At 48.2% G+C, this 21,147-nt stretch overlaps 2 protein-coding genes across 2 annotated transcripts in view; both read left to right on the plus strand.

The window, feature by feature from the left end:
• The window catches only part of LOC139064986 (uncharacterized), a 46,268-nt gene that overhangs the window by 19,723 nt on the left and 5,398 nt on the right, over positions 1–21,147 (plus strand). The gene's annotated exons all lie outside the window — the stretch shown is intronic.
• Positions 756–3,479, plus strand: LOC129160858 (uncharacterized). The gene is made up of 2 exons (XM_054737927.2): positions 756–2,047; positions 3,393–3,479. Exons 1-2 carry the CDS (start codon positions 759–761, stop codon positions 3,394–3,396), a joined length of 1,293 nt encoding a protein of 430 aa, XP_054593902.2. The 5' UTR covers positions 756–758; the 3' UTR covers positions 3,397–3,479.

Below are 21,147 nucleotides of genomic sequence, written 5' to 3' on the forward strand. Positions count from 1 at the left end.
CAGCCCGGGTCACCCTCTGCCTCTACCTCTTCCCACTGACTCCTCCTTCCTGTCACCCTCCTACACGATGAGACCTCACATCAGGTACATGCTCTGGTGGACTCGGGGGCCGCCGACAACTTCATGGATGTGGATCTGGCTAAACGCCTACGGATCCCCCTGACTCCCCTGGAATGAGTTGTTCCGGTGACCTCGGTGGACGGCAGACCTCCCCAGCCCTATCCTGTCCAAGACCGAACCCAGTCTCTCCAGATGGTCCTCCAAGGCCACTGGGAAACCCTCCACTTTCTCATCATCTCTGCTCCCTCCTCTCCTCTAATCTTGGGGTTCCCCTGGCTCCGTCTCCACGACCCCCAGATTCCCTGGTCCCAGAACCGCCTTTTAGGCTGGGGGACCCAGTGCCAGGCCCACCTCTCTCCTCCTCCGTCCATGGCAGACCGCCCGGCTGGTGGTCTTGGTCCTCTACCGCCCAATCCGCCACTACCCTATTGAGACCTGGCTGCAGTCTTCGATAAGCGACGCGCCACCACACTGCTGCCTCACCGCCCATATGACATGGAGATCAGGCTACAACCAGGTACCAGTCCTCCCCGTGGGCACCTTTTCTCTCTCTCTCCCTCTGAAACCAGAGCTATGGAGGAGTTTTACTGCTCGGTCCCTGACAGTTGGTGGCAGAGGTGGGATCTTCCAGTTAAAGGACATTGGTAAATAGATTCTCCCAATTTTTTTTTCTCTTCTTTTATCCTGACGAATCTACAATGAAGGGAACCAAATCTGGTAAAATCAAGTCAGCCCCTTTAGAGAGAGAAGCACAGACAGAGGATGGGAGTGAGGGCTGTGGAGCTTCTGCTGAAGAGGAAGTTCATGGCAGAGAGCCAAAAATATCAGACCTGGCTGGCATCCTTCAAGCTCACATTGGACGACAGGAAGCCCATGAGGTACAGTGGGAGAAGGTGATTGTACGCCAGGATCAAAGATTTAAAGATCTTCAACACCAGTTCAGTCTGTTTCAGCAAGAGTTTCAGGCCCAGACCTCTGCTGGCTTGCTACCTGGAGAGCAAGACCACGCCCGCTTCTCTGCAGGTTTGGGGCCTGCAGACCATGAGAGGCCTCATGAGTATGCTGATTGGGATGAGGTGGAACCGGAGCCTGCACCACGCTGTTCAAAATCAGGTGACTCAGTTTCTGTTCATCCTTCCGATAAAGAACCAAGATTGCAAAAGCTAAGTGAAGAGGATGACATTGAGCATTTTCTTATAACTTTTGAAAGAATAGCATGTGCATGTAGATGGCCGAGATCTGACTGGGCATTCCATTTGATTCCACTATTGACGGGTAAAGCCAGAAGTGCTTATGTACATATGGATGTGGATGCATCAATGGACTATGATCATGTTAAAGCTGCTATTTTGCAGAAATATGAAATAAGCAGTGAGACTTATCGTCTGAGGTTCCGTTCTCTTCAAGTTGAACCAAATGAGTCCCCCAGAGAACTCTTTGTGAGACTAAAGGAGCTCTATGGGAGATGGGTCAGACCCAGAGGTAAGACCATTGATGAAATTAATGAAACAATAATCCTTGAACAGTATTTCCGAATGCTATCGCCAGAACTCCAAGTTTGGATCAAGGAGCGTAATCCAAGGGACGCAGCAGAGGCAGTTTCTTTGGCAGATGCGTTTGTGGCAGCCCGTCGAAGGAACCAATCATGGGCTTATAAGGCTATGAAAAAGGATTATACCCCTGCGCCAGGTAACACCAGTCCGACAGAGAATGTTGGTAAGCCATGTGGAAGGGAGAAATATTTTCCCAGTCAAACAAAAAATCTGGGGCGGAAACCTGTCTGTTATTTGTGTGGGAAAGAAGGCCACACAAAACCGGTGTGTCCACAAAATCCAGCTAAACTCTCCCAGATGTATTTTGTGCCCAGAGGGAACCATGCCCCAAACCCAATGAACCAGCTGTTGGTGGAGACCACAGTGGAGATAGATGGACAGAAAGTTAAGGCTCTGATTGACACAGGAAGCACCCAGTCACTGGTTCATCGCAGGTACGTCTCACCAGCTCACATCTGCACTTCTGAAACAATACCAATCTGCTGTGTGCATGGTGATGAAAAACAATATCCAACAGCGGACGTCTATATGAAAGTGCAAGGACATGTGTACCTATTAAATGTGGGTGTCATGGACAGATTACCATTTCCTGTTGTCTTGGGGAATGATTTACCAGTTCTCACTGACTTGATTAACGATCCTAAAATGTGCAATGTGGCAATAACACGGTCTCAGTTGAAAGCTCCAAGGGAAGATGATCGCAGTTTAAGAGCTTTACCATTTTTTGGGGCTGAGATTGAAGCTGGCCCAACTAGAGAACAAAAGTCTCGTAGGCAGCGCAAACGGGACAAATTTAAAAACACAACAGTGTCCACTCTGTTACCTGAACCTGAGGTACAGCTAAGATTTGAAATTCCTGACAACATTCTTGAGCTGCAGCATCAGGATGCAGGCTTGGCTGACCTTATTAAGGGAGCTGAAGAAGGTGGGACTGCAAAGGAATTCTGTTTGCAAAATGGCATCCTTTATAGACAACATGGAGAACTGAAACAGCTTGTGGTACCTAGAGCAGCCAGAGAAACTGTTTTATCTTTGGGCCATTCAATTCCTTGGGCTGGCCACCTAGGGAAAAATAAGACCTTAGCCCGTATCCAACAGTATTTCTACTGGCCGGGATTGTACAGAGATGTTGCCAGTTTTTGCAGGAGTTGCCCTCAGTGTCAAAAAACATCAGCCCGATTCGCAGCAAGAGCTCCCCTACAGCCTCTTCTCATCATAATGACACCATTTGAACGTTTGGGGATGGACGTTGTGGGCCCAGTGGAGAAAAGCAAATCAGGTAACCGATTTATGTTGGTTATTACTGATTATGCCACAAAATATCCAGAAGTGTTTCCGTTGAAGTCTGTTAAAGCCAAGACTGTTGCATTTTGCCTGGTTCAGTTTTTTGCACGAGTTGGGTTCCCTAAAGAAATATTGACAGATCAAGGGACCAATTTCATGTCCAAGTTGCTCAAGGATGTGTACAAGCTGATTGGTATTAGTAGGCTGAGAACAACGCCATATCATCCACAAACTGATGGCCTTACAGAGAGATTTAACCAGACCCTTAAAAACATGCTTCGTAAGTTCATCAATGAATAAAGGTCTGATTGGGATCAGTGGCTCCCATACCTTTTGTTTGCCTATCGAGAGATTCCCCAAACTTCTACTGGGTTTTCCCCCTTTGAGTTGCTCTTTGGGCATGACGTGCGAGGACCACTGGCGCTTTTAAAGGAAAGGTGGGAGAAGGAGAAATCTGGAAAGGAGCCTGTTAACATAGTTTCATATGTTCTCCAGATGAGGGACAAGCTGGAGAAGATGACCACCTTGGCTCAGGAGCATATGAAGGTCTCCCAGCAAAAACAAAAAACCTGGTATGACAGAACTGCTCGAGAGCGGCATTTTGAACCAGGTCAAAAAGTTTTGGTTCTACTACCCACTGAAGACAGTAAGCTTTTGGCTCAGTGGCAAGGACATTCAAAAGCTCGGTCCCACGACCTATAAAGTCTGTAGTCCAGGTGAGAGGCGTAGTACCAGAGTCCTCCACATTAATCTCCTGAAGGAGTGGATTTCAAGGTCTGAGGAAAGGGAGAAACAAGATGTTTTTCTCATCAGAAGTGTGACAGAAGAGGAGGTGGAAGAACAATACCTCCCTCTACAGGTGACTTCTAGGCTTGACCTGAGCCATCTGTCCCCTGAGCAGCAGTCACAGGTGAGGGCCATCTGTAATGCCAATATTTTTCAAGATAATCCTGGGTGTACAGACTATATCAAACATGAAATTCTTTTGAAAGGAGATGCAGTGGTAAAACGAAGGAGCTACAGGATCCCTGAGCGCCTCTTGGGGCCTTTAAAGGAGGAAATTGAGTTGATGCTTTCTCTGGGAATTATTGAGAACTCCCAGAGTGAATGGTGCAATCCTGTTGTCCTGGTACTGAAAAAAGATGGCACCTTGAGGTTCTGTATAGACTTCCGATACCTGAACTCTGTTTCTAAATTTGATTCTTACCCAACTCCTCGTATTGATGACCTAATTGGTTGTCTTGGCAGAGCAAAATATCTTACCACCATTGATCTCTCCAAGGGTTATTGGCAGGTTCCTCTTGCCACTAGATCCCGTGAGCTGACTGCCTTCAGAACACCCTGGGGCCTTTACCAGTTTACAGTCATGCCGTTTGGGCTGCATGGAGCACCTGCAACGTTCCAGAGACTTATGGACAAGGTATTGGAAGGAAAATCTCACTTTGCATCTGCCTACTTGGATGATATTGTCATCTACAGTAACAGCTGGGAGGAACATCTTGAACATCTCACAGTTTTGTTTGAGTGTCTTCACACTGCAGGTCTGACTGTGAATGCAGCTAAATGCATGCTGGCGAAGAAGGAAGTACAATACCTGGGACACATTATTGGCAATGGAGTCATTAAGCCTCAGATTGAAAAGGTTCAAGCCATTCAGTCATGCCCTTTGCCACAAACCAGAAAGCAACTGAGATCATTTCTGGGCATGTCGGGTTGGTACCATATATTCATCCCTAATTTCTCTGCCAGAGCTGCTCTGCTTACAGATCTGACCAGCCTCAAAGGATCTAACCAGCTCGAGTGGTCAGACGAAGCGAAGATGGCATTTGAGGACATCCAACATGCCTTAAGTGGACCTCCAGTGTTACATTGTCCAGACTTCAAACAACTATTTGTTTTGCAGACGGACGCATCTGATCGTGGCCTAGGGGCTGTGTTGCTTCAAGGGCCTCCAGACAGACGACATCCGATTGCTTTCATAAGCAGGAAACTTTTCCCAAGGGAAACCCGCTACTCAACAGTAGAAAAGGAGTGCCTGGCTGTTAAATGGGCTTTGGATTCATTCAAATACTACCTGTTGGGGAGAAGATTCATCCTAGAAATGGACCACAAGGCTCTAAAGTGGCTTGAGAGGATGAAGGACTCGAACAGCAGAATAACTCGCTGGTACCTGGCGATGCAAGCCTTCCAGTTTGAGATTCATCATATACCTGGGAAGCAAAACTCCACTGCTGACTACCTGTCCAGCTGGCCCATGGAGTTTCCAGAGGAGGGGGAGTGTGTGGAGGTTCCTCCAGCCATTTCTCAGTGTCAGTATTATTTAAATATATTTTTTCCACACGCTGGTTTATTATTTCATTTTGTTGCAATATTGTAAGTTTACTAATGGGTGCACACATTTAGTAATTTATCTTGCACATAGTTTTTTTGATCATTAACTATCATCATTTGTATTCTGAGATTGGATGAACTGGCAGAGAGAGGGGACACACCCAGTGTAACTCCATGCAGGAAGTGGAACATTCCATCTGGCTCCTGGAAGCAGGGAGCTTGATAATGAAGAAACCAGAAACCAGACGTTCTGAAGCTCTATTGAGTTTACCAGATTTTGTTAGGATGTATTAGTTAAAGCTTTTTTGTGGTAGTTCTACTTTGTTGACTTAGTTTCCTAGGTTTATTTACTGTTTGTCTTAGTGTTTCCCCTGTCTCTCCCCCCCTCGTTGTCTGTAGGCTAGTCTGTGTGTATAAATTCCCCTGTGTGTCTCAGTTTGAGAGTCTTGCTTGTTACTTTTAGTTAAGGTTATTTTTGTGGCCATTTTTTCCTTTGGGCCCGGTTTTGTTTTGATTTTGTTTAATTCTTTATGAAATAAATGGAGAAGATATTCTTTTTATACCATTGTCCTGGAGTTTTACTGCTCGGTCCCTGACAGTGAGCATCGGTCAGCCTATCCTCAGGCTATCACCCGCGGACCAATGATCAGACAGAGCGGGCTAACCAACAGCTAGGTTGGTACCTCCGGTGCTTTGTCTCGGCCCAACCCTCGCAATGGCCTAAACAACCTCCTCTGGGCAGAGCTGTCCCACAACCTTCACACCTCTTCAACCACTCATATGTTCCCTTTCGAGGTCTGCTATGGCTATCAACCCCCGGTCTTCGCCCACCAGCAGCCCGAAGTTGCTGTACCTGCTGCGCAATCCCTAGTGAGGCGCTGCAAGAATGCCTGGATCAAAGCACGAGCTTCCATCACCCGAGTCAACGGCCGTTACGCTCGCCAACATCTCCGCCGACACCGTCCTTGTCCCTCCTATGTCCCTGGGGTTAAGGTCTGGGTGTCCACCGCGGACCTCCGCTTCCGTGCAGGGTCCAAAAAGCTCGCTCCCTGGTTCCTCGGGCCTTACACAATACAGAAGGTCATGAACCCAGTCTCGTACCGGCTGCGGTTACCGACAACTCTCTGCATTCATCCCACCTTCCACATCTCCCGACTCAAGCCCTATGTGGAATCCTCCCTGCTTCCGCCTCCGGCGCCTCCGCCTGCCCGCTTCCTCAACAGTAAGCCCATCTACAACATCTGGCGCATCCTGGACATCCGTCGCAGGGGTCGCGGATGGCAGTACCTCATGGACTGGGAGGACTACGGCCCAGAGGAACGCTCCTGGGAACCGGCCCGCTCCATCCTGGACCATGCCCTGATCTCTGACTTCTGGAACCGCCGGGGCCGCCCTGGGACTTCAGGAGCCGTCCCTGGATGGGGGGGTCCTGTCAGAACCCAAGTCCCCAAACCAACCTCTCCCAGCTAGCCGGCATCCACCATGGAGTACAACTCCCAGCATGCCCCTCGCAGGGATTCCCTCCACATCGCACCTACGTCACGAACCGTGACTATATACGGAAGTCGCCTCCCCAGCTCACCACTCAGTCATTGTTTCTTCAGATCTATGATAAGAGTTTCCAAGCAACCGATCCATCGTACGAACTCTCAGCTCACAGTAAATGTTCTTTCTTACTTCGGGAAAACCCAGCATTTCCGTGTCACTTCATTGATCCTCGAACGCTCGGGGATTCCTAGATTAAACCGAGAGCCGGCGTTTCAACGACGCTATCACTTCCGCGTCTGTGAGACAACGCTCTCTACAAGCTCAACTCCCGTATCCAGCCGACCAGTCTGACAGGATGACTGAGTCCATCAACCCAGCAGAGTTTGAGCAAATGAAGAAGGGGATAGTTCAGCTCCACGCCTTTGTCGATCGGCTCAACACGAAGGTGAACTCCCTGACCGACCTCACCCTTCAGTTGACCACATCCCTGAATGCTCTCCGGCAGCAAGTCCTCTCTCCACCTAAGGAGGAGCCGCAGTTCAGCCTACCGGAGAGGTGGAATGGAGAGGTTGGGAGCCCAGATGGTCTGCTCGCCTCCCTTGATATGCAATTCGAGTGCCAACCGGGACGCTTCCCCACTGCCCGCTCTCGGGTTGCGCACCTCACCTCCCTGCTTTCTGGACGCGCTCAGGAGTGGGCCGCTGCTCTTTATAATTCTAAATCCCCTGCCTGCAAAGACTATGCTGCTTTTGTGGCCGCCCTCAGGAAGACCTTCGTTCCACCCAGTAGCGAAGTGGGGGCTGAAGCACGTCTCTCGGGATTAAACCGAGAGCCGGCGTTTCAACAACGCTATCACTTCCGCGTCTGTGAGACAACGCTCTCCACAAGCTCAACTCCCGTATCCAGCTGACCAATCTGACATCAGGGGCCCAAAAAAGTTTCAAAGTTGAATAAAAAATAAATAAAGTTTAAAAATCACAAGTACTTTACTTTGCAGTATTTTTGCTCATTTAAGACATCAAACAAACAATCTTTTAGTCTTTATGAAATGTATATTTATTCAGAGGTCCCTACTTTATTTTGACTAATTAATTTGAAACCCCCCCCCCCCCCCCCCCCCAACGGCATAAAATGGTACAGTCCACCTGGCCAAGGGGCGCGTAGCAGGCGAGGCCAGCTTCACGCAGCAGTCAGACAGCAGAGGCTGCAGTGAAAATATGTCTGGGTCACGGAAAAGGAAAGAAAGAAAGGAGAAAGAGGACAGGCAGAAGAGAGGGCAGCAGTATGTCACACAGTTTTTCTCAAAGAAAGGTGGGTTTAGTTAGTGAGTGGTTAAATTCAACCTGTTTGTTAGCTTTGATATCCATAGTGAGAGGAACGTTGGTTACGTATTGTAACCCCAGATTCTTAGAGTCTAGTCGCAGCCCTTAAGCTAGCTGCTATTGGAAGGATGATCTCAGCATCAGCCAATCATGAAGAGCTTAAATGTACGCCCACCAATGGTGGGCACCCCTTGTGTGCGACTCCACTGTTCACCTCCGATGGCTCTTGGTCCTAACAGAACCAGTGGGGCCAGTGGCTTAAAGGCTACGACTAGACTCATAGAATCTGGGGTTACAATATGTAACCAACGTTCTATTTCGTCTAGTCTTAGCCCTTAAGCTAACTGCTATTGGAATAATGCGCAGCTGGATGGGTTTACGCCACACTGGTTAGCTCAACCAAATGGACACACCCAACATGTCTCCTTTTAGCTAGGGCCGCTCAGCCTCAGCCCAGGGCTTAAAAGGCTGAGGCAGCCAGAGAGAAGAGTGGGGCCCCCACTAAAATTATCATCCACAAGAGGATGAAATTCACTCAAGTAGGGCTGATGTGGTGCCATAATGCTTTCACTCAGCCTGCTGAGGTCCAAGCACTGAACAAGTGATGGAACCTGAAGACACATCTCGTGAATAACGAGTAAAGGGACATGGGGAAGCCCATGAAGCAGCCTGAAAAATGTCTTCCATCGACACACCACTGTGGAGCGCCATAGAAGAGGAAATCCCTCTGGTTGAGTGAGCCCGGAGTGTCTCAGGAGGATCCCGCCCTGATGATGTGTAAGCGAGTGAAATGGCGTCACACAGCCAGTGTGAAAGACGCTGGGTCGACAGCACTTGCCCAAGGGAAGAGTCTCTGTAGTGCACAAACAGGCTTTGTGAGTGGCAAATCCCTGAAGTGCGTGACACATATCGTGCGAGCGCGCGCACCGGGCAGAGAAGGTGGGAAGCCGCCTCCTCATCAGAATTTTGGGGAGGAGGAAAAAGTCCAGCCTATGAAATTGACCTGGATTTGAAGGAAGTGTTAATGTTTTTGGGCACAAAGGCTGGGTTGGGGCATAAAACAGCGGACCTGCCATCTTCCCAGATCCTGAGGCATGCGGCAGCCACTGAGAGGGCGGTTAGGTCGCTCACTCTCTTGACTGATGCTAGCGCCAGCAGCAAGGCAGTTTTGAGTGACAGGAACTTGAGTGAGACCTGGTCCAAGGGTTCAAATGAGGCTTCAGATAAGCCGCGCAGAACCACCGTTAGGTCCCACTGAGGAAATAGTGGGCGGGACACAGGTCTGTTCCTTCTGACACCTTTTAGAAAACGTTTTGTGAGGGGATGATTGAAAACAGATCTATCTCCAAAACCTTGGTGACAGGATGAGATAGCTGCAGCATATGATTTAATAGTGCTGAATGCGAGGCCCCTGTCCACCAGTATCTGCAGAAATGATAGGACATCTGCCAGCTGGCAGGAGAGCGCTTGAACATTCCGCTCTGTGCACCATTTTTGGAAAGCTGCCCATTTAGCAGCATAGGATGCGACGGTAGAAGGCGCCCGCGCACTCTGAATCGTGGCGACCACATCATGCGGCAGCCCAGAAGCCTCTAAGCGTGACCGCGCAGCGGCCAGACCCACAGCCATTGGCCTATTTCTGGAGGATGTTTGATTATCCCATCCACCTGGAGAAGGGCGTCCGCCCTCCACGGGGAGCCGGACACTAGCGCTTGCAGGTCCGGAAACCATGACACGGAGAAGCGTCTGGGAGCTACCAGAATTACCGAGAGCTGTTCCGACCAAACTCGGTCCAGGAGACGGGGAATCAGTGGGACCGGCGGAAACGCATACAGGAGCGTCTGAGGCCAGGGCTGGCGTGAGAAGGCGTCCGCTCCAAGCGGGGGGTGGTCCCGGGGACTCAGGGAAAACCACAGGCGACACTGAGCGTTTTGGCGAGCCGCGAACAGATCCACAGAGGGTTCCCCGAACTTGATCCAAATCTGTGATATCAGTGCGGGATGCAGACGCCAGTCGGAGTCGCTGGGTCCCCCTCTCGACAGGATGTCTGCTGCCACATTCAGGACCCCTGGAATGTAGGTGGCTTTGATGGACAGCAGGGGGACATGTGCCCAACATAGTAAATCTGTGGCTACGAGCAATAGTGGGAGGGATCGAACTCCCCCATGGCGATTTATGTAGGCTGCCGCCACCTGGTTGACTGTGTGAACTTCGATATGATGGCCCTCGAGAAGGGCAGCGAAGTGTCTGATCACATTTCTCACTGTCATACGCTCCAACACATTTATGTGCTCGTGCGTGTGGGAGGGCCAGCGATCTGCCACCATATGGGACAAGCACGTGCCCCCCCACCCCACCCCAACAGTGACGCATCCGTAAAAACAGACACGTGTGACGTAGGACGTCCGATGGGGACCCCGTGTGAGAGGATGCAGGGATTCCCCCAGTGAGTGAGGCCCCTGCCCACTGAAGGGGGAACCCTCAACATACGTCTCTTCTGACGTATCGGGTGTACCCGGAGGCAGATGAATCAACGCTGAAGGTGTCTCGTGTGCAGTAATCCTGACGGCACAACAGCGTGGGCTGCAGCCATCATGCCCAGAAGTTTCATGACTAACAGGGCACTCCCAATCTTGCAGGGTTGCACGCGGAAATCACCGTGGTGAGATCTGCTGCTCTCGCCAGAGACAAATGTGCTCTCATTAGGGAGACGTTCAGCTCCACCCCAAGAAACACAATTGACTGGGATGGAAGGATGGAGCCCTTATCCCAGTTTATGGAAAACCCCAGGGTTGACAGATGCTCTGTTAACTTCCTGGTTTGCTCTGACGCCTCGTCCTTGGACCGGGCGCATAGGAGCAGATCGTCCAGGTAAAATAAAACCCTCATTCCCGCCCCGCGCAATGGCTGCAGAGCGGTCTCCAGACATTTGGAGAAGGTGCGCGGGGCTAGCGAGTAGCCGAAAGGGAGACGATTGAACTGGTATTGAACTCCCTTGAATGAAAAGCGCAGGAACTTCCGGTGTTTAGGAATTACTGGGGTGTGAAAGTATGCATCTTTCAGGTCCATTGAGTTGAACCAGTCCCCGGAGCGCATGTATTCTAGAACTTGCCTCATTGTTAACATGCGCAGATGCATCACTGCTATGGAGCAGTTGAACAGGGAAAGGTCGATGTTACGATCCCTGAGTTCCCCAGCGCCCAGCTTCTACTCCGCTCTGTTGCAGCACCATGGTCAGCACCCTGGAGAGCGCCCAGCCACACTCGCGCAGTTGATGCGCATCAGGATATCCCCGGCTGGAGCAGATAAAATCAGCGCTGCACTGAAGGACTGAAGGAGAGAACAGAGAGAGGACTGAGAGAGACAGACAGATTGAGACAGGAAGAGATTGAGACACAGAGAGGACGGAGAAGGACAGTTTGAGAGGACTGCAGAGGAGAGGATTAAAGAGACTTGTGTTTGAGAAGTTGTAGAAGTCATAGTTGCCCCCGGGTGGCTAATTTCCACCTGCTTGGGAAAACATTCTGGCTGATATTCGTTTTCCTTTTGCTCTTAACAGAGCTGTCGGTTGTGTGGGTGAGTTAGTCACCAGTGGACTTCTTGGTAAGGCCTCCGGGCAAGCTTCTGTTGTTCCTGGTTTCACTTTTGGAACCAGTGAGTTTTAGTTCTCATTTTAGTGCTCTTTAAGTTTCTTAAATCCTCAGTTTTAGGTCTCTGCAGCATACGTTAAACTCCCCTTCGTTTATTAACCAGGTCTTCTCCCTTAGGGACGCTTTTTGGCTCCCTGGTTTAATTGTCATTTACAAGCCTTAAAACAAAACTCCAGGAAATTGGAGAGAACATGGCGCTCTGCGTACCATGAGGAGGCCTACCTATCCTGGAAAAATAGTCTTGTGCTTTATAAAAATAAGCTTCGACAAACTAGAACTGCTTATTTTTCAGCACTAATTGAGGAGACTAAGCATAATCCTAAATTTGTTTTCAGTACAGTTGCTAAACTTACACAGAATCATAGCTCTGAGCCATCTATTCCCTTAGCCCTGAGCAGCAATGACTTCATGGGATTTTTTACAAGTAAAATTAATTCTATTAGAAACAAAATCTTTAGCATCCTCCCTTACGTGATTACTTCTTCCTCAGTAAGTGAGGCAGCATCAGAGGTGACTGTAGAACCTCATCTGTGCTTGAACCGTTTTGATCCAGTTGAGCTTTCAGAGTTATCAAAAATATTAGCTTAATCTAAACCTTCAACTTGCATTTTGGATCCAATCCCAACCAAATTTTTTAAAGAAGCATTTCCTTTGGTTACTGCCCCCATTCTAGATATAATCAATGATTATCACTTAATAATCACTTAAGAAGCCTTCTCTGGATCCAGATGACCCAATGAATTACAGACCAATATCTAACCTTCCATTTTTATCCAAAGTCCTGGAGAAAATAGTGGCCATCCAAGTATGTGAGAATTTAAACATCAATGCTCTGTTTGAGGAATTTCAGTCTGGTTTTAGAGAGTATCACAGCACTGAAACTGCATTAGTGAGAGTTACAAATGATATTCTTATGGCCTCAGATAAGAATCTTGTGTCTGTTCTAGTCTTGTTAGATCTCAGTGCTGCCTTTGACACAGTTGATCACAATGTTCTTTTAGAAAGACTTGAACATGTTGTAGGGATCAAAGGAACAGTGTTAGGCTGGTTTAAATCCCACCTGTCTGACAGATTTCATTTTGTAAATGTACATGACAAATCATCTTCATACTCCAGGGTTACTTGCGGAGTACCACAGGGTTCAGTGCTTGGATCAATTCTTTTTACTATACATATGCTCCCAATTGGTAAAATCATTAGACAGCATGGGATAAACTTCCACTGTTATGCTGACGATACTCAGTTATATTTATCCATTAACCCTGATGAACCTAATCGGTTGGGTAGATTACAGGCTTGTTTTCAGGACATAAAAAATTGGATGACTCTAAATTTTTTGCTTTTAAATCAAGACAAGACGGAAGTTCTCATCTTTGGACCAGAAATCCAGAAAAGGAAATTGCTTAGTCAATCACCTGACCCGAATGGCATTGCATTAATCTCCGAGAACAAAGTAAGGAACCTTGGTGTTATCTTTGACCAGGACATGTCATTCAAATCCCAGGTTTCACAAGTTTGTCGGATTTCCTTTTTCCACCTTCGGAATATTGCTAAGATTAGAAGCATACTTTCCAGGAGTGTTGCTGAAAAACTAGTTCATGCATTTATTACATCAAGACTGGATTACTGTAATTCATTACTCTCAGGAAGTCCACAGAATGTAGTTAAAAGTCTTCAGCTTGTCCAAAATGCTGCAGCTAGAGTTCTGATGAGAATTAAAAAGAGAGATCATATCTCTCCTGTCTTAGCTTCCCTACATTGGCTACCTGTTAAATTCAGAATAGATTTTAAGATCCTTCTTCTCACATATAAAGCTCTTAATAATCAAGCTCCATCATACATCAATGATCTGATTGTTCCATACGTTCCTAACCAAGCACTTCGCTCTCAGACTGCAGGTCTACTGGTGGTTCCCAGAATATCTAAAATTAGGATGGGAGGCAGATCTTTTAGTTATCAGGCTCCTCTCCTGTGGAACCAGCTCCCAGCTTTAGTCTGTGAGGCAGACACTTTGTCTACTTTTAAGAATAGGCTTAAAACATTTTTATTTGATAGGGCCTATGGTTAAAATCTGATGTTAGCCTAAATCAGGACAAGTGGGGGAGTAGAGGGAGGTGGAGTGTACAGTCGGAAAAGACGGCTCTCCCTTGCCCTGCCTCCAACATGCCTCCATCTAAATAGGATAGATTATCCAGAGTTATCTCTGTAGTTATGCTGCTATAGGCTTAGACTGCTGGCGGATACACTGACCACTTTTCACACTCTCCTGCTTTCTTCTACAGTCTGCTCTTTAACGGTACTATTTTCTGCAACTTCAGCTGTTAACTTAATTTTCTCTGTAAGTGTTTTTCTCCCCATAAGAAGCTACAACGATGTTCTGCTGAGCTGTGGTGGCCTCATGGAGGGGGCCATCGACTAGCACATTGCTTCTAACAACTAAAACATTATCACTCTCCTGATAATAACTTTTTGCTTTCCTTGACGTTGTATGTGCTACTACTAGTTTATCCATTTAATTATAGATCCACTAGGATAAATACAATAAAGTTTATCTTTCACCAAATAGAATATTTACTAAGACATTACAATATAACTATAGACACATTACTTGTCTTTGTGTGTGTGCGTGTGTGTGTGTGCACGTGTGTGTGCGCGTGTGTGTGTGTGTGTGTGTGTGTGTGTGTGTGTGTGTGTGTGTGTGTGTGTGTGTGTGTGTGTGTGTCTGCTCTGTCTTCTCGATCCCCAGTGATTTGTGGAGGATGGCTGCTTATACTGAGCTGGGATTCTCTGGAGGTTTCTTCCTGTTAAAAGGGAGTTTTCCTCTCCACTGTCGCTTTATGCTTGCTTAGTATGAGGATTGCTGTATAGTCACTGACACCAGTCAGTGACTTGATGCAATTTGCTGGGTTCCTTATATAGGAAACATTATTTCTGATTGGCTTAATGAACTTTCCTGTATTGGAATGTTTATTATGTGAAGTGCCTTGAGACGACTCTTGTCGTGATTTGGTGCTTTATAAATAAACTTGAATTGAATTGAATTTTTGTTAATAAAACTTCTTTGGTTGTGACTTGGTGTCCGATCATTTTCTTTTTATTCTCATGTTTCTGTGTTAGACCTCCCTGGATTCTAGAACAGGTTGGGGTCGTAACAGTCGAGAATTGGTCTCATTCCTCCTGACTTCTTCGGTACTACAAAGTAGCGGGAGTAGAAGCCTGAGAGCTCTTGTCCGCGAGGGACTTGGGAAATGGCGTCCATGGACAGAAGTTCCTGTAGCTCCAGCTCCAGGGCCTGAGACTGTTCCTGTGACGTGAACGTCGTCTCCACGATCCCGTTGAAGGGAGGAGGAGCAGACTGAAAATGGAGTGTGTGACCGCATTGAATGGTGTCCGATATCCATTTGCTCATGAGACAAAAGCGGTGCCTTTCTTGCGCGCGTTCCGACAGCGGACGCGGTTCGAGGTCAAGTGAACAACGTCTGAGGACTGGGTTCGCACCCTTACCGCAGTTGCTCGCACCAGAGAACTGGGAGCGACCCACGGAGGGCTGCGGTCGAAAGGGCGAGTGTGAAACAGCTGGAAGAGGCTAAACCGCACCGCAGAGTGTGGAGTCCAAAGATAAAGGAGGAGTGGGAGCCAGACCCGTGTATGGGGACGACAAAGTGCCAGCAGATGGAGCCGCTCACTGTGTCACCGCGTGTGGTCGTGATAGCGCCATGACATCCCATCCCACCCTACGTTGTGGGGGGAGCGGGATGTGTTGGGCCTGGCTGGAAGCTAAGGCCCGTGCGCAAATGGAGCGCACCCTTACAGCTGCTCGTGTAATATGACTGACTGCGTGAACATGCAGGTGTGTCGCAGTCCTTGGTGTGGGGAACATGTGTGAGGATTCGGCAGAGGATTCTGCAGAGGACTGTAGGATTGTGCTCTCAATGTGACGTTTTTTGGGTTTTATTTCAAAACCAAAATCATTCACAGAGTTAATATTAGTCAGAAGCACACACATTCCCCCAGACGAGTCATTTTCGTGGTTGCTTTCGGCAAGGTTCTTGCGACTGTGACGGCCAAGACGGTATCTGCTGGCTCTTTCGAAACCGTTGGCTGCCAACTCTCTGGTCCCGCTGAGGTGGAACCGAAGCGGGAGGCCGGCTCCGTGGGGCGGGCGGAGCAGCTGGGCGTCTGAAGTTTCCGCGCCATTCGTCCAATCCTCTGGAGGAACGGCCGGAGTGAGAGGCGGATCGAGGGTGGACCAGGTCTCGCACCGTGGCTGACAGTTCAGCTGTCTTCTGAGCCCTCTGGATGACGCTCCTAAGATAGAGACCAAGCAGAACGTCAGAGGTGATGGGGCCTTCCAGCATCTCTCTGTGCAGGTGTTCAGGAATGGAGGGCAGGGCCGAGAGACACAAGGCCCGCTGGATAAGGGTCTGCCAGGCAGCAATGTGAGCAGAACCGGTGAGTACAGCAGCACACAGATTGAGAATGGAATCAGCAGTTTTAGTAATTGATGGTTTTCGACTCGTCAGGAACGTCAAGCTCTTCCACCATTTTGGAAATGCCAAAGGCAAGAAGGGCAATGTTATTTCCTGCAGCGCCGGTCTGGAAGGCACACTGGTGTGCGCGATCGGTGAGCTGCGTCAGCAGCTAGTCATGCGTAGAAGCGGGAACTGCTCGCGGGCCAATGAGGTGGTTCTTGGCGCCAAACAGCGAGGCCAAGTCCGGCTCCAGTTGAGATGGCCAGCCCTGGTCGGAGAAGCACTTGACCTTGCTAATGGCCGCATATGTGGAAATTGGCGCCTTTAGCTTAGCAGGTTCGGAGAAAGCGGCGGACCAGCAGCTCATGGCAGCGGGAAAGCACGGCCAGATGGGGTCTGGACAGCGCGTTTGTGTGCCCCGAAAATTCCCGCCAAATCATCTGCTTCAGGCGGAGACGGTTCTGCCACGGCTAGTCCCTTGCGGACTGCAGCCGCAGAGATGATGGCATGTAGCTCCTGGAGCAGTGCTCTAACTGCTGGCAGGGAGGAGCGAGAAGGCACTGGAGCAGAGTAGCCCGCTGAGGGAAGCTCGTCAACCTCCGTGTTGTCCAGGAGGGAAGAAGGGCTATGGCAGCCAGCCTCGCCGTACTCCTCGCTGTCAATGACATCGTCCAGTCGGCAGGAGCCAGCCAGCTCTTGGCCGACATTGAAGAACTGTAAGGCCTTATCCAGCGATTACGTGTTAGCCACCATAAATTCCTCGTCAGCGGCGGGGGTGAAGTACTCGACCCGGCGGATCTTTTCAGCCATGGGCAGAGCAGCACAAAACGGGCACGAGGCCTGGGGGTTCAAGGCCAGGCCAGCGTGATGAGCCCGAGACAGACCTCACATTTGACGTGCAGGTCGCGGCTGGAGATGGAGCCCGTCTGGCAGGCCGGGCAGGTCCTTGCGTTGCTGGACATGGCTAGTGAGTTGAATGTTGTTTCTAGATAATTTGCTCTTTAAAGAAAGCTCTTCAGCTTGGCTTGAAGAGATAACGGAGGCGAACAGTGGAGTTGCTCCACTTATATACCCACAAGGGGTGCCCACCATTGGTGGGCGTACATTTAAGCTCTTCATGATTGGCTGATGCTGAGATCATCCTTCCAATAGCAGCTAGCTTAAGGGCTAAGACTAGACGAAATAGAACTATGTTTCATCTAATTATGGTAAATAGGTTGTTGTCCCAGTCCCTACCAGAATCAGCAGCTGATGATATGTCAGCAGTTGTCCCCTCACAACCCATTGAACCTCAAGAAGGTGAGCAATGTTGCATGTTAGCTAGCAGCCTCATTTAAGGGGGTCTGTGGGAATCACTTAAGGCTCTCTTCTTAATAGGAATATAAAAGGCTATTTTTGGTGATAAACACATTGTTTTTCCACATAATGATAATTATATATATATCAGTCAGTAAAAATGTAGGAAGATGTCACACCCTGTCCTGAAAGAAGAAAGATGTCACACCCTGTCCTGTTTCCCCATTTTGTTCAACCTGCGTCTCTGTTAATTGCTCCCACCTGCCTCTCGTTTTCCAATCACCCAAGCTCCCACCCCGCTTGTATATAAACCCCTCCAGTTCTGTGTCCCTGGTTGGCTCGTTGTTCCCATGTACTGCACGTATTTATCATTAAAAGACTTTACCTATCCCAGGTTGTCTGCTTGCCTGATTCCTCCCCAGCGTTTGGGTCCTTACATCCGCTCCACTCACCAGCGCGTCGTGACAGAACGAGCCAACCTACAGAAGGATCCAGCGGGGAGGTTATCCCTTGAGAGGACCTGCTCCTGTTTCTCTCCATGGACCACCGGCCGGCTCCTCTTCCTCCGCCATCGCCTCGCCGCCGCCACCGATCCCGGGCCTCAGCGATCCTCTCCACCCTCCCGGAGCTGGATGGAGACTTGGACGGGGAGGCGCAGATGGACCGCTCCTGTTTTGTGGGCACCAGACTGGCTGTGTGCTCCCCCGGAGTTGGCCCACGCCGTTGGGAAGGATGCCGGACTCCACCGTCACCCCTTGTCCCAGGACGGAGCCGCGAGCTCGCAGCTGCCCCTGCTCGGTGCGCCAGCTTGGACCCAGGCCCAGTCAGACCAGCTGATGGTGTGCTTTTCCCACACTTGGTCAGCTTTGTTGGAACTTTGTGCCGTTAAACTACTGTGAAGGATTACTAGTGAGATATTGTTGTTTAGAAGCTTGGTTAGACCTAAAGGTTTGTGTAGAGTTAAAGCTCCTCTGGTTCGATTTAGGAATAGTAAATGCTATTGCCTCTTTCAGTTGAAGTCCTTCTGAACCTGTGTTTTTTGTCTGGTATATTCACAGCTATGAGAGCTTTAAGTTAATATTGTGAATGCCCTGTTTGTTTGGTAAGGTTTGTCTCAGTTAGTATTTATCTTTATATTGTAAGTTTATTTATCCACTGTTTTTCTTTATTAAATGCATGTACTCCTCCCATTCCATCTGGTCATGGGTTTATGTTACCTCCTTACCTTCCTAGCATAGCCAGGACGTAACAGCGGCAGTACTTCCCCCATTCTTAACCTCGTCCGTTGTCTGTGGTCTTCCGCAAGGAGCAGTAATTCCACTTGCAAAAACAAACAAGCAAAAAGCGCTTGGACAATTGATAAAGCGAGCGCAGCTCTGAGGGACTCCATGATGTCGGCTAGTGTAAACATAGGTCGCACACGTGATGTCAGCATTTTTTTGTCGCGGAAAGTGACGTTGCGGACCTTAAAACTCCGGTTTTGTCTGTCCACATGCAGACACCCAAAACGGAGAAAACGCAGATCTTCACTTTGGCCGGAGTTTTTAAAAAGATCCGTTTTCGTGTGAAAAATCTCCGTTTTCGTGTGGATGACAGGTCAAAACGTAGAAAAATATCCATGTTTTGGCAGATCCCCGGCTACGTGTGGACAGGGCCTGAATATCATCTGGTCTAATATTTTTAAAATGATGACATCAAACAGACAAACATTAAGAAGTTATGGGCAAATATTGGTATTTTAAAGACTAAAGGGGGGAAATGTAAACAAATAAACAACATAATCACAAAATAACAAACTTTAGGCAAAATTTAGACACAAACTGAGGACAATATTTTCCTGGTATACAGGGATTATTTAGTTGTCTGAAAATGTAACACGTTTAAAAAAATACCGCGATAATACCGAAAACCGTGATAATTTTGGTCACAATAACCGTGAGGTTAAATTTTATAACAATAACCAGCACAAATCATCACTTTGGAAAAGTCACACCAGGTCATCTAGAAATCTGATGGAGGACATGCAAGTGAAACTGGAAAAATGTAAATATTGTGTAAAAGTCCATCTTTTTCAGTAATTCAACTTAGACTGAGAGACCAAGAGCGAGCCACCCCAATTATGTTGCCATGACATGTCGAGATGTGCAGCAAAACATGAAGTTACGCGTCATGCTGACATCACTCAGAAGATTAAAAAGTAAGTAAATAAATAAATAAAATGAATAAATAATAAATTCAATCAAAATAAGCCCCACCCACCCAGTCGTGGCGATACAGGCGACCAGGAAGAATTAAAAGCAACAGAAAACAGGTTAATTCTTTACTGAGGAGGGCCGTTAGGAGCTTTGGGGGCCTGGTCATCGAGCATCCTGAGCTCAGGTTCTTCAACAACACCCTTTTTCTCCCAGACAGAGTGCATTTCAGTAAGAGAGGAAACAGCTTGTTTCTGGGCAGCATTCACTCTGTTCTGGAGAAGATTCTGGCTCAGAGGTGTAACACCTAAATCTGTTATGCCTTAAAAAGATAACAGCTGACAGAAAAGGGCAAATGGACGAGCTTCTCGTCCAGCACCAAAAAAAAAAAAAAAAATCCAACTAACTCTGCCAGAGTTTCCCTTTTGGGTCACTTCTGCCGGTCCCAAGCCCGGATTAAAGAGGAGGGGTTGGATTATAACACAGAACTAAATCCACAGTAGAGGGATTTTACTCTTAAGAAATAAAATGAAGGCAGGTTATGACATATACAAATATATTTAGTAAACATTTATAGTTTCTAATCAAACACGTCAAATATAAAACTATTTATTATACAATACAGTACAAACTAGGAATGGGACGATCTACCTAAACTCAAGATACGATGCACCTCGATATGTCTGAGGCACGAAACGATACGTCACGATACGATATCAGATAAGAAAAAAAGGAAAAAAATATTACTGTATAATAACAACTTGTTTATTTTTTTTCCAGTTGCACACAGGGAAACACAAGGCCTAACAGGCCAAACACAAACAGGAACACCCTTAGTGCTGCTATAGGCCTTGGTTATCTTATCTCAGGACTGGTTCTTCTTCAAAAAAACTAACATATCAACATGTTCTGGTGTAATCAGTGATCTCTGAGCAGACACAATGTCTCCTGCTGTGGAAAAGACGCTCACTGGGCACTGATGTAGCAGGAATGCAAAGGTAGGCTTTGGCAAGGGAGGCAAGTATGGGGTAAGCATAAGCATTAACTTTCCACCACTAAAGTGGACTTCTGTTGAGTGGGATGGGAATCCCACTCCTGTAGGAGAGTATCTCCATTTCAATCCCTCTGCTGGTCTGCACTGTCTCAACAGTAGTGTAGGAGCTCCCAAGGAGATCTTCCAACGCTGTCTTCTTTGGTGGGGGAGGCTGTGTTGCATCCTGCATCTGCCTTTCTCCTTCTACTGGCTCTTCCTGGCTCTGCTCTGCTCCCTGTGCTGCCTCAACCATGACCCTGGCCTGCTCTGCTGCTGCCTCTGATGTTGAAGCACTGGCCCTAGTGGTTCTATTTCATCTAGTCTTAGCTCTTAAGCTAGCTGCTATTGGAAGGATGATCTCCGCATCAGCCAATCATGAAGAGCTTAAATGTACGCCCACCAATAGTGGGCCCCCTCGTGGTATATAACCGCAGTGACCCCACTGCTCACCTCCTTTTTCTCTTCA

This window comes from Nothobranchius furzeri, unplaced genomic scaffold (assembly GCF_043380555.1).
Source record: "Nothobranchius furzeri strain GRZ-AD unplaced genomic scaffold, NfurGRZ-RIMD1 Scf071, whole genome shotgun sequence".
NCBI lineage: Eukaryota > Metazoa > Chordata > Actinopteri > Cyprinodontiformes > Nothobranchiidae > Nothobranchius > Nothobranchius furzeri.